At 46.2% G+C, this 11345-nt stretch overlaps 1 gene segment (V, D, J or C); it reads right to left on the bottom strand.

The window, feature by feature from the left end:
• Positions 1-2120: 2120 nt before the first annotated feature.
• The window catches only part of LOC122554662 (Ig kappa chain V-V region MOPC 149-like), a 226982-nt gene continuing 217757 nt past the window's right edge, over positions 2121-11345 (bottom strand). Inside the window, 1 exon segment of the V gene segment in view lies at positions 2121-2987. Within this exon segment, the coding sequence occupies positions 2863-2987 (125 nt within the window).

The raw sequence follows: 11345 nt of genomic DNA, 5'->3' as shown, positions 1-11345 counted from the left end.
GGATACAATAGATGATATTAGTGGATGTGCAGGTAAAACTTTGATGGATGTGGAAAGCTCCTTTGGGGCCTTGGATAGAGGTGAGGGAGGAGGTGTGGGCGCAGGTTTTACAGTTCCTGCGGTGGCAGGGGAAAGTGCCAGGATGGGAGGGTGGGTCGTAGGGGGGCGTGGACCTGACCAGGTAGTCACGGAGGGAACGGTCTTTGCGGAAGGCGGAGAGGGGTGGGGAGGGAAATATATCCCTGGTGGTGGGGTCTGTTTGGAGTTGGAGGAAATGTCGGCAGATGATTTGGTTTATGCGAAGGTTGGTAGGGTGGAAGGTGAGCACCAGGGGCGTTCTGTCCTTGTTACGGTTGGAGGGGTCGGGTCTGAGGGCGGAGTTGCGGGATGTGGACGAGAGGCATTGAACCATGCGGGAAGGGAAATTGCGGTCTCTAAAGAAGGAGGCCATTTGGTGTGTTCTGTGATGGAACTGGACCTCCTGGGAGCAGATAAGGCGGAGGCGGAGGAATTGGGAATACGGGATGGCATTTTTGCAATTGATAGGTTGGGAAGAGGTGTAATCCAGGTAGCTGTGGGAGTCAGTGGGTTTGTAAAAAATGTCAGTGTCAAGTCGGTCGTCATTAATGGAGATGGAGAGGTGCAGGAAGGGGAGGGAGGTGTCAGAGATGGTCCAGGTAAATCTGAGGTCAGGGTGGAATGTGTTGGTGAAGTTGATGAATTGCTCAACCTCCTCTCGGGAGCACGAGCTGGCGCCAATGTAATCATCAATGTAGCAGAGGAAGAGGTGGGGAGTGGTGTCAATGTAATTATGGAAGATCAACTCTTCTACGTAGCCAACAAAGGCAGGCATAGGTGGGGCCCATACGTGTGCCCATGGCTACCCCTTTGGTCTGGAGGAAGTGGGAGGATTCGAAGGAGAAATTGTTAAGGGTGAGGACCAGTTCGGCCAAACGAATGAGAGTATTGGTGGAAGGGTACTGTTGGGGACGTCTGGAGAGGAAAAAAACAGATGGCTTGGAGGCCCTGGTAATGGCGGGTGGAGGTGTAGAGGGATTGGATATCCGTGGTGAAGATGAGGCGTTGCGGGCCAGGGAAACAGAAGTCTTGGAGGAGGTGGAAAGCGTGGGTGGTGTATCGAACGTATGTGGGGAGTTCCTGGACTAGGGGGGATAGGACAGTGTCGAGGTAGGTAGAGATGGGTTCAGTGGGGCAGGAGCATGCTGAGACAATGGGTCGGCCAGGGTGGTCAGGCTTGTGGATCTTGGGAAGGAGGTAGAACCAGGCAGTGTGGGGTTCCCGGACTATAAGTTTGGAAGCTGTGGGTGGGAGATCTCCTGAGGTGATGAGGTTCTGTATGGTATGCTCACACTCCATGCTGCGGATAGGTCTCTCCGAATGTGGGTGCGTTACTGAGCGCTGCCTGTAGGTGTCTCTCTGAGTAACATATCCACACTGAGAGAGACACCTACAGGCAGCATTAAGTTAAACACTCACACTCAGAGAGGCACACATTCGAGATGAGAGTGGTGCTGGAAAAGCACAGCAGTTCAGGCAGCATCCGAGGAGCAGGAAAATCGACATTTCGGGCAAAAGCCCTTCATCAGGAATAGAGCCCTATTCCTGATGAAAGGCTTTTGCACGAAACGTCGATTTTCCTGCTCCTCGGATGCTGCCTGAACTGCTGTGCTTTTCCAGCACCACTCTCATCTAGAATCTGGTTTCCAGCTTTTGGCAGTCCTTGTTTTTACCTCAGAGAGGCACACGGCCGACAATGTCTGTGAATGGCCGAAGAATGTTTCAGGGGCTACCCAACATGCAGCAGAGATTGCACAGTGCGATCCCATCAGTGGGCCTGGACCAACAGAGTGAAGAGGGAATGCGTCAGATTGTACTTATTGAGTCCTAACAGCTTTCAGTTTCTGTTCTTTCTGGAATCTTGTAACCTACACAAATCCATGATCAAAGGGATCATTTGAAAATGATTAATGATTGATGATAGTAATTGATTGACAGGCCAACCAGCCAATCTCTACGAAGACCTGCTGAAATGCAGCCAATCAACTGGGGGCGGCGAAGGTCATCTATTTCCAAAGCACACAAAGACAGAGACTGAATCTTCATCTTTATTCCCTTTTCCACATTCACATTGAAAGAAAAAAAACCTGCAATTAACAGCCCAGATAGAGGAAGCTGCTCAAATTCACAGCCACAATGGAGCTTGAGGAAAACACTGGTGGAGGTTTGCTCAATAACATGAGAATCCTGTTACTTTAAACAGTGACAAAATCTTAAATTGGAACTGACAGCTAAGCAGGAAGGAGATCTGGTTTACTGAAGCAGAGACTTCTGAGGTTCACATTGTTTTGTACAGCTGACAGTCTTCAGCAACTTCAAGAGATTTTACTTGGCATCACAAGTCAACCCTGTCCCTATCAAACACTCCCAGGACAAGGTACAGCATGAGGTTTGACACAGTGTAAAGCTCCCTCGACACTGTTGCAATGACCTGCTTTAACATCCAAACCTCAGAAGGTTCTCTGAGCAGTCCTGAGAAGGAAGAGAGTTGAAATTCAGTGCTGACAATGATCTTTGTCCTGCCAGCTCAGCCCTGTTCTGTTTTAAGTTGTGTCTCCTCTGTGGACTGTCTCAAACACTCTACACACATTCTGATCTCCTGATGCTCTTGCTGAGGGGAGAGGAGAGGGTCACGTGGGTGAGGGCACAGGAGAAGTGAGCGTTGGACTCCCAGTCAGACCCAGAGAGGGTCAGCAGGCTGCTGACACTGTAAGTGCTGTCCGAAGCTCGCAGGTAGTTGCTGGTCTGAACCCCGTCCGAAATGACTGCACCGTCCTTCTTCCACTACACCTCCAGCTCATCAGGATAGAAGTGATTGGCAAGGCACACCAGGGTGGCAGTGCCTTTGGCATTGACCTGCTCCGGGAAGGGGGGCAGCAGGGTCTGCTTGGGCTGAGAGTTCTCACGGCCTGAAAGACAAGAGAAACAATTTTAATCCCTGCCATTTGAAGGGAATTCAACCCTCACAATATTCACTGGCAATACAATCTTTTGGAACATTTGTAGTCAATGCAGAATAAACCCAACAAAGGAACAGGTATTGTTCAAATTGCTTCTTGGGATCTGAGTGTCATTGGCAGGACCAGCATTCATTACTGTCCCTAGTTGCTCCTGAGAAGGTGATGGTGAAGCAGCAGAGAGAGAAGGGACAGTTTTGGACCATTGTTTATGGAATGAGTGTGGGCAGCTGGAAGGGCTATCAATGGGGGATCATTTTAGTGACAGTGATCAGAACTCAGTGAGATTGAGAGTATGGATGGAAATGGAGAACCATGGAGCAAGTGTAAAAGTTTTCATTTTATGAAACTGTGCGGTGCTTTGGTAAAAGTGGATCGGAACCAGCGACATGATCGGAAATCAGTGTCAGGGCAGTGAGAGCCCTCGAAGGACGAGACAGAGATTGTTCAGAATCTGTTCCCACAAAGAGTAAGGGTGGGACTCCCAGATCTAGACAAAATGAACAAGAGGATTGGAGGTCATACTGACATGGATTGGGAACTGGTTTGCAGACAGGACAGAAAGAAGGAGTCTTTTTCTGAATGACAGGGAATTACAACTTAGGGCACCACAGGGGTCAGTCCTTGGTACTCAGTTATTCATAATATATAGTAATAGAGTCATAGAGTCAGAGAGAGGCCCATCAGCCCATTGTGTCCATACTGGTCAAAAAACAACAACCCAATAATTGTCATCCATTTTTCCAGCAAAAGGGAATTAGATGCAGTGTGTATTTAAGAAGGAATTAGATATAGTTCTTAGGATTAAAGGGATCGAAGAATGTGGGGAGAAAGCAGGAACAGGGGACTGTGTTGGATGATCAGCCATGATCATATTGAATGGTGGAGCAGGCTTGAAGGGCCTAATGGCCTACTGCTGTTCCTGTGTTTGATGTTTCTGTTTCTCAGATAATGATGGAATGTCTCTCATCATTTTGAAGCGGGAAGTCAGATGAGTGTGGAGGTGGAAGATGTGGGCATGGTGATTAATGCAGGTCAGTAAGGTGGTTAAGAAGATACATGGGATAAACTGTTTTTCTTTTTCCCTTGATGGAATGAGGGCATTTCTGGATCGGCAGCATTTATTGCCCATCCCTAATCACCCAGAGGGCAGTTTAGAGTCAACCACATTACTGTGGGTCTGGGGTCACATGATACAGATGGCCGCTTCCTTCCCTAAAGGACATTAGGGAATCAGATGGCTTTTTCATGACAATCAACGATGGTTTCAAGGTCATCATTAGTCTCTTAATGTCCTCAATTTTTTTTGATTGAATTTGAATGCCACCAACTGCTGGATTCTAACCCTGGTCCCCAGAACATTACCTGGATCTCTGGATTAACAGCTCAGCAATAATACCATTTTGGTTGACAGCGAAAGGAAGAAGTTTGTTTATTCTGGAACCATATAAAACCCCAGTTAGAGCACAGTGAGGGAACAGTGTACGGTTCTGGTCACCACATTATCGGAAGGATGTGATCCCTCGAGAGACCAGGACAGAGGAAGAGTTTGTCTGGAATGGGGACTTTGAGCTTTGAGGAATGATTGGATTGGCTGGGAGTGTTTTCGTAGGAACAGTGGAGGCAGAAGGGAGATTTGAAGGTGGTGTATAAAATGATGAGAGGCCTGGATAGATTGGATAGGAATGACTGATTTCCACCAGCACAGAGGGCAATAACCATGGGGAGAGATTGAAATCAGTTGGGGGCAGGATTATAGGGGAGTTGAGGGTATTTGTTTTCACCCAGAGGCTGGTGGGATGTGGGACTCACTGTCTGAAAGGGTGGGAGAGGCAGAAACCCTCATCATATTGAAAAAACACTTGGATATTCACTTAAAACAGTGACACCTCCAGAGCTATGGAGCAAGAGCTGGAAAGTGGGATGGAGCTCGATATCTCTTTAACAAATCTCCGATCACCCACAGATCAGGAGAACTTTATCCGATAACGTTGGAACAGACTCGGATCCACACACTTCAGGAAAGAGTCATGTTGGGTGCCTGTGTAGAAGGTTCTAGATTATATTTCAAAACTTGCTGCACACTGCTGGGCTGAAGGTCATGGGTGAGGCTGCACTGAGTCTTCCTATTCCAGAGTCAGGCAGGATCACTGCTCCTAATGACCCCATGACCCCTGGAAGGTGAGAGTGTGCAGACAATGGTTGAGGGTCTGAATCAGGAGACTCCAGCCTTAAAGAAAAACTTGGATTTGTGTAGTTCCTGTTCCCAACTCAGAATGACCCAATGGATCTTTCCTGCAGACTGTGCACAGCAAGATCCCAAACACCATGTGATAACTAGCAGAGAAATATATTCTCAGTGATTTTTGACTGGGGGATAAATATTGACCATGGACACCAGGGGGAACTGCCTGCTCTTCATCCAACAGTGGCATGGAATGGCATCTTTCACAACTGAAAGACTCCCAGCTCATCCAAAAAAAGAATAGTTCCTTGTAGATAACGTTGCAGGTAGGTCGGGGAGTGACGAAGTCATTTGGTTTGCTTTCCTTTATCAGTCAGTGCATTGAGTATTGGAGTTGGGAGTTGTTGCGGCTGTACAGGACTTTGGTTAGGGCACTTTTGAAATACTGTGTACAATTCTGTTCTCCCTGCTGTAGGAAAAATGTTGTGAACCTTAAAATGATCCAGATAAGATTTACAAAGATGTTGCCAAGGTTGGAGGGTTTGCGCGAAAGGGAGAGGCTGAATAGGCTGAGGCTGTTTTCCCTGGATCATTGCAGGTTTATAAAATCATGAGGGGCATAGATAGGGTGAATAGAGAAGATCTTTTCTCCAGAGTGGGGGAGTTCAGAACTGGAGGGCAGAGGTTGAAGGTGACAGGGGAAAGATTTAAAAGGGACCTAAGGGGCAACATTTTCATTCAGAGGGTGTTAAATGTATAGAATGAGTTGACAGAAGAAGTGGTGAAGACTGGTACAATTACAACATTTAAAAGGCATGGGTATATTAATAGGAAGAGTTTAGAGGGATATGGGCCAAATGCTGGCAAATGGAACAAGATTAATTTAGGATGTCTGGTCATCATGGATGAGTTGGACCGAAGGATCTGTTTCTGTACTGTACATCTCTCTGACTCTAATTGTATTTCGATTCAGCCCTTAACATTTCAGGCTCTCCCAAAGACATTTACAGACAGTTTTGTTTGACAAACAGTCCCTGTTGCAATGTCAGGAATGTGGCAGCCAGTTTCTACACAGTAAGATCCCACGAGAAGCAATGAGATCAAAGAGCAATAATGATGTTGGCTCAAGGATAAATATTGTCCTGAACTCAACCCAAAGCGAAAGTAATTTGGTTCATTTGGATGGAAAATGAGAAAATGGAAGGTGAAGGAGAAGGTAGGATTGCCGGTTAGTGATGGGATTGATTGTGACCAGAAAATAAAAGAAAGGGACGGAATTTTTGAAAATCAAAGGAAGTATAAAAGTGCAGGGAAAATCAATAGTGGAACAAACTTCAAGAGTTTGTATCTAAATGCATGAAGCATTCTGAGTAAGGTAGACAAAGTGATGCCACAAATTTAGGTAAATTGAGTTTCCAAGGAATTTAAACTAGTTAAATGTGGAGGAGGGCTCAGGAGAGGTTATTCAAGTTTCAAAAATACATAATAGGACAGAGCGTACAGAAAGGATCAGGAATCAAACGTAAAGCACAGCAGAAAGAGGACAACAATGATGGGAAGGACGGCAGTCAATGCAAGACTGAGGGTGTTGTACTTAAAAGCACACAGTATACACATTGAGCTTGTCGTGCAGATTGAAACTGGCAGGTACGATGTTGTGGATATCACAGAGACCTGGCTGTAAGGGGATCCAGGCTGGGAGCTAAATATCTAAGGATAAATGTCCCATCAAAAGGACAGGCAGATGGGCAGAGGGGCCTTGTTAGTATGAAATGAAATTAAATCAATAGCAAGAAGTGATATAGAGTCAGAAAGTGTAGAATGTTTGTGGGTAGAGTTGAGGAACCGCAAGAAATAAAGAATCTGATGCAAGTTATGTTCAGGTCTCCAAGCAGTAATAAGGGTGTGGGGAAGAAAATCAATCAGGAGACAGAAAAGCCATAAACAAAATGTCAGGGCAGACTTCAATGGATAGGTGGACTGGGTGACACGTCTCATGGAATGTCTATGAGATGGTTTTTGGAGCAGCTTGTGGTTGAGCCATTATGGAACATCACTCAATTCCACATCACTCAAGTTCTGGATTGAGTGATATGGAAAGCGGTAAACTTGGTTAGTGAGCTGAAAATGAAAGTATCTCTATGGATATGTGACCATAATATGATAGAATTCCCCCTGTAGTTTGAGAGGGAGAAGCTGCAGTATTTCAGTTGAATAAAGGGAACTACAAAGACATGAGGAAGGAGCTGGCCAGAGTTGATTGGAAGGGGAGCCGAGCAGGTAAGATGGTGGAGCAGAAAGCAGCAGAGTTTCTGGGGATAATTCAGGAAGCAGAGTAGGAATTCATCCCAAAAAAGAAGAAACATACTCAGGGGAGGACAAGGCAACCATGGCTGATGAGGGAGGTCAAGGACAACATGAAAGCAAAAGGGAACGCATCCAATGTGGTGGAGAATAGTAGGAAGCCAGAGGATTAGGAAACCTTTAAAAATCTGTAGAGGATAACTGAAAATGCATTGATGCTGAAGAAGGTGAAATGTGGGGGTAAGCTAGCCAGTAATATAAAAGAAGTTTGCAAGAGTTTTATCAGATATACAAAAAGGAAGAGGGAGTCAAAAATAGACATTGGATCACTGGGAAATGAGGCTGAAGGAAGAATAATAGGAAATAAAGGAATAGTAGAGCAATTAAATAGATACTTTGCATCAGTCTGCACCATGAAAAACACCAGCAGCGTCCCAGTACTTCAAGACTGTCAGGAGGCAGAGGGGAGTGTAGTGGCCATCACTAAGGAGGAGGTACTGGGGAAGCTGAAAGGTCTGAATGTCGATAAATCACCCAGACTGGATGAACTACACATCTGTGTTCTGAAGGAGATCGCTGAGGACATTGTGAAGGCTTTTTTCCTCACTTGTGATTCCTCACTTTCAGGAATCAATGAAGTCGGGGTGTGAAGGTTGTTTGGGGAGGAATTTGATGTGGCAAGGGACTGGAAAATGGCTCACATAACACCCCTGTTTAAGAAGGGAGGGAGGGAGAAGATTGGAAATTATAGGCCAATTAGCATGGACTCAGTTGTTGGTATGGTTTTTGACTTCAATTTAAGGGTGAAATTGCAGAGGACTTGGAAGTACAATGGGAAAATAGGGCTGAATCAACATGGCTTCATCAAGGGGACGTCATGCCTGGCAAATCTGTTAGAATTCTTTGAGGAGGCAATGAGCCAGTCAGACAAAGAACAGTCTAAGGAAGTAATCTATTTGGATTTCCAGAAGGCCTTTGATAGCAGGTAAGAGATCATTGTATTAGGTAAGGTACTGGCATGGACTGAGGACTGGCAGGTTGGCATAAAGCAAAGAGTGAGAAAAAATGGCAGCTGGTGACCAGTGGAGTTCTGCAGGGGTCAATGTTGGGACCATAACTATTCACGTCATACATGAAGAAAGTGAAGACATTGTTGCAAAGTTTGCAGATGACATGAGATAGGTTGAGGAACAGGTAGTTTTGAGGAAGTGGGAAGGCTGTAAAAGGTCCTGGATAGGCTCAGACAGTGGGCAAAGAAGTTGCAGATAGAATACAATGTGTGACAGTGTGAGGGTATGCACTTTGGGAGGAAAAAGAGATGGAAAGACTGTTTTCTAAATGAGGAAAACCTTTGGAAATCTAAAGCACAAACCTCATTCAGGATTCTCTGAAGGTTAACAGGCAGGTCCAGTTTGTGCTTGGGAAGGTAAATGAAATGTTAGCATTTATTTCAATAGGGCCAGAATACAAGAGCAGAGATGTACTGCTGAGGTTGTGTAAGGCTCTGGTCAGACTGTATTTGGAATATTGTGAGCAGTTTTGGGACCCATATTCTAAGAAATGCTGTGCTGGCTTTGGAGGTGTCCTGGGGATGAAGGGCTTGTCATATGAGGCATGGTTGAGGACTCTGTGTCTGTACTCGATGAAGTTTAGAAGGATGAGGAAGGAGTTTATTGAAATTTACAGAATACTGATAGGCCTGGATAGAGTGGATGCGGAGAAGATGTTTCCAAAAACAGGAAAGACTAGGTAATCTAGGCACAGCATCAGAATGAAGGACGGCCCCTTTCGAGCTGAGATGAGGAGGAATTTCTTCAGCCAGAGGGTGGTGAATCTGTGGAACTCATTGCTACAGAGGGAAGTGGAGGCCAACTCACTGAGTGTCTTTCAGACAGAGATAGATAGGTTTGTGATTGTTAAGCGGATTGACCGTTCCTGAGGAGTAGGCAGGAGAATGGGGGTGAGAAGCATATCTGCCAAGATGAAATGGCAGAGCAGATTCAATTGGCTGAATGGCTGATTTCTGATCCTATTTTTTAAAGTCTTCTGGAGAGTTTCCCCAAACCCCTGGAACACTGAACCCACTGGACTGTGAGCCCTGCTGTAGCTGTTTATCATCAGATCATTAGGAGAAAGTGAGGACTGCAGATGCTGGAGATCAGAGCTGAAAAATGTGTTGCTGGAAAAGCACAGCAGGTCAGGCAGCATCCAAGGAGCAGGAGAATCAATGTTTTGGGCATGAGCTGTGAAGGAGGGCTCATGCCCGAAACATTGATTCTCCTGCTCCTTGGATGCTGCCTGGCCTTCTGCGCTTTTCCAGCAACACATTTTTCAGCTATCATCAGATCATTGTCAAAAGATAACCAAAGAGTGGAGAGAATGTGCACCTATATGGGAATTTCAGGATACTTTGCAGTTCCTCGAATACCTTGAGTACAGGAAGTGTGGTCAGTGACAGCAGTTGGAGCTCCAGGTTTCGGAGCTTGAGCAGCAGCTGGTGTCAGTGTGGAGCGTCCGTGAGGCTGAGAGCTCCGTGGAGAGCACGTTTCTCGATGTGGTCACTCTGCAGTTTCAGAGTATGCAGGGAGAGAGGGAATAGGGGAGCAGCAGACAGTCCAAAAGCATCAGGCAGCTAGTACAGGAATCCCCAAAGTGCATCCCACTCTCCAACCAGGATTCAGTTCATAATCTTGATGAGAATGATGGTTCATCTGGGGAGTGCAGCCAGAGCCAAGTCCCTGGCATCACGGGTGGCTCAGCTGTACAGGGGGGCACAAGGAAGACTGGAAGAGCGATAGTGAGAGGAGATTTGAGAGTGAGGGCAATCGATAGGTGTTTCTGCAGCTGCAGATGGGAATCCAGGATGGTGTGTTGTCTCCCTGGTGCCAGGGTCAAGGATGTCACTGAGCAGCTGCAGAGCACCCTGAGGGGAGAAGGGGAACAGGCAGCGGTCGTGGTCCACATTGGACCCAGTGACAGAGGGAGAAAAGGTATGTGGTCCTCCAGTCAGAATTTAAGGAGCTCGGGAGGGAATTAGGAGCAGGAGCTAAAAGGTAGGAATCTTTAGATTACTCCCAGTACCCCAAGCAAGTGAGAAGAGGAACAGGAGGGTAACACAGGTGACTGTGGGGCTGGAGAGACGGTCCAGGAGGGAGGGCTTCAGATTCTTGGGACATTGGGAGTGGGTCTGGGGGAGATGGGACCTGGACAGACCAGACAGTGTTGCTCCTGAACAGAGCTGGGACTGAGTTCCTTTGGGGTGATTTACTAGTGCTGTTGGAGAGGGTTTAAACTAACTTGGCTGGGCCGTGGGACCCAGGAGGGAATATCAGAGAGGAACACCAAGGTTCAAAGAATCCTCACCACCCAGTGGGAAGGATGTGGAGGAATACAAATTCAAGGAATTTATAGAGACTTGCAAATATGATAGAATCGTTATAAATGGGGTGACGGGGTCTTTGATTCCAGAATATAGATTGGGGTAGTAGCAATGTAATGGGAAGAGAGAGGCCAGAATTGCGAGACTGTGTTCAGGTGAATTTTCAGGTTGCATCGTGGCCAGTGAAGAAGGCTGTCTAAGAGTACAATGGGCTATTGACCTGGGCCAGTAAGCTGAGGAATGGCAGATGGAGTTTAATTCAGATAAATGTGAGTGCTGTATTTTGGTAAGACACAGGAGATGGGTAAGATACTAAACAAATATTTCAGGTCAGTATTTATTGTGGAGAAGGACGTGAAAGCGAGGGAATTTGGAAAAATAGTGATGTTTTGAAAAAGTCCACAATACAAATGAGGAGATGCTAAAGGTCTTAAAACATATA

Source organism: Chiloscyllium plagiosum, unplaced genomic scaffold, assembly GCF_037043375.1.
Source record: "Chiloscyllium plagiosum isolate Xiang-an unplaced genomic scaffold, Cpla_swu_hap1 HiC_scaffold_9, whole genome shotgun sequence".
NCBI lineage: Eukaryota > Metazoa > Chordata > Chondrichthyes > Orectolobiformes > Hemiscylliidae > Chiloscyllium > Chiloscyllium plagiosum.
Note: the sequence above shows the minus strand (reverse complement) of the source record. Positions and strands in the feature narration are given on the sequence as shown.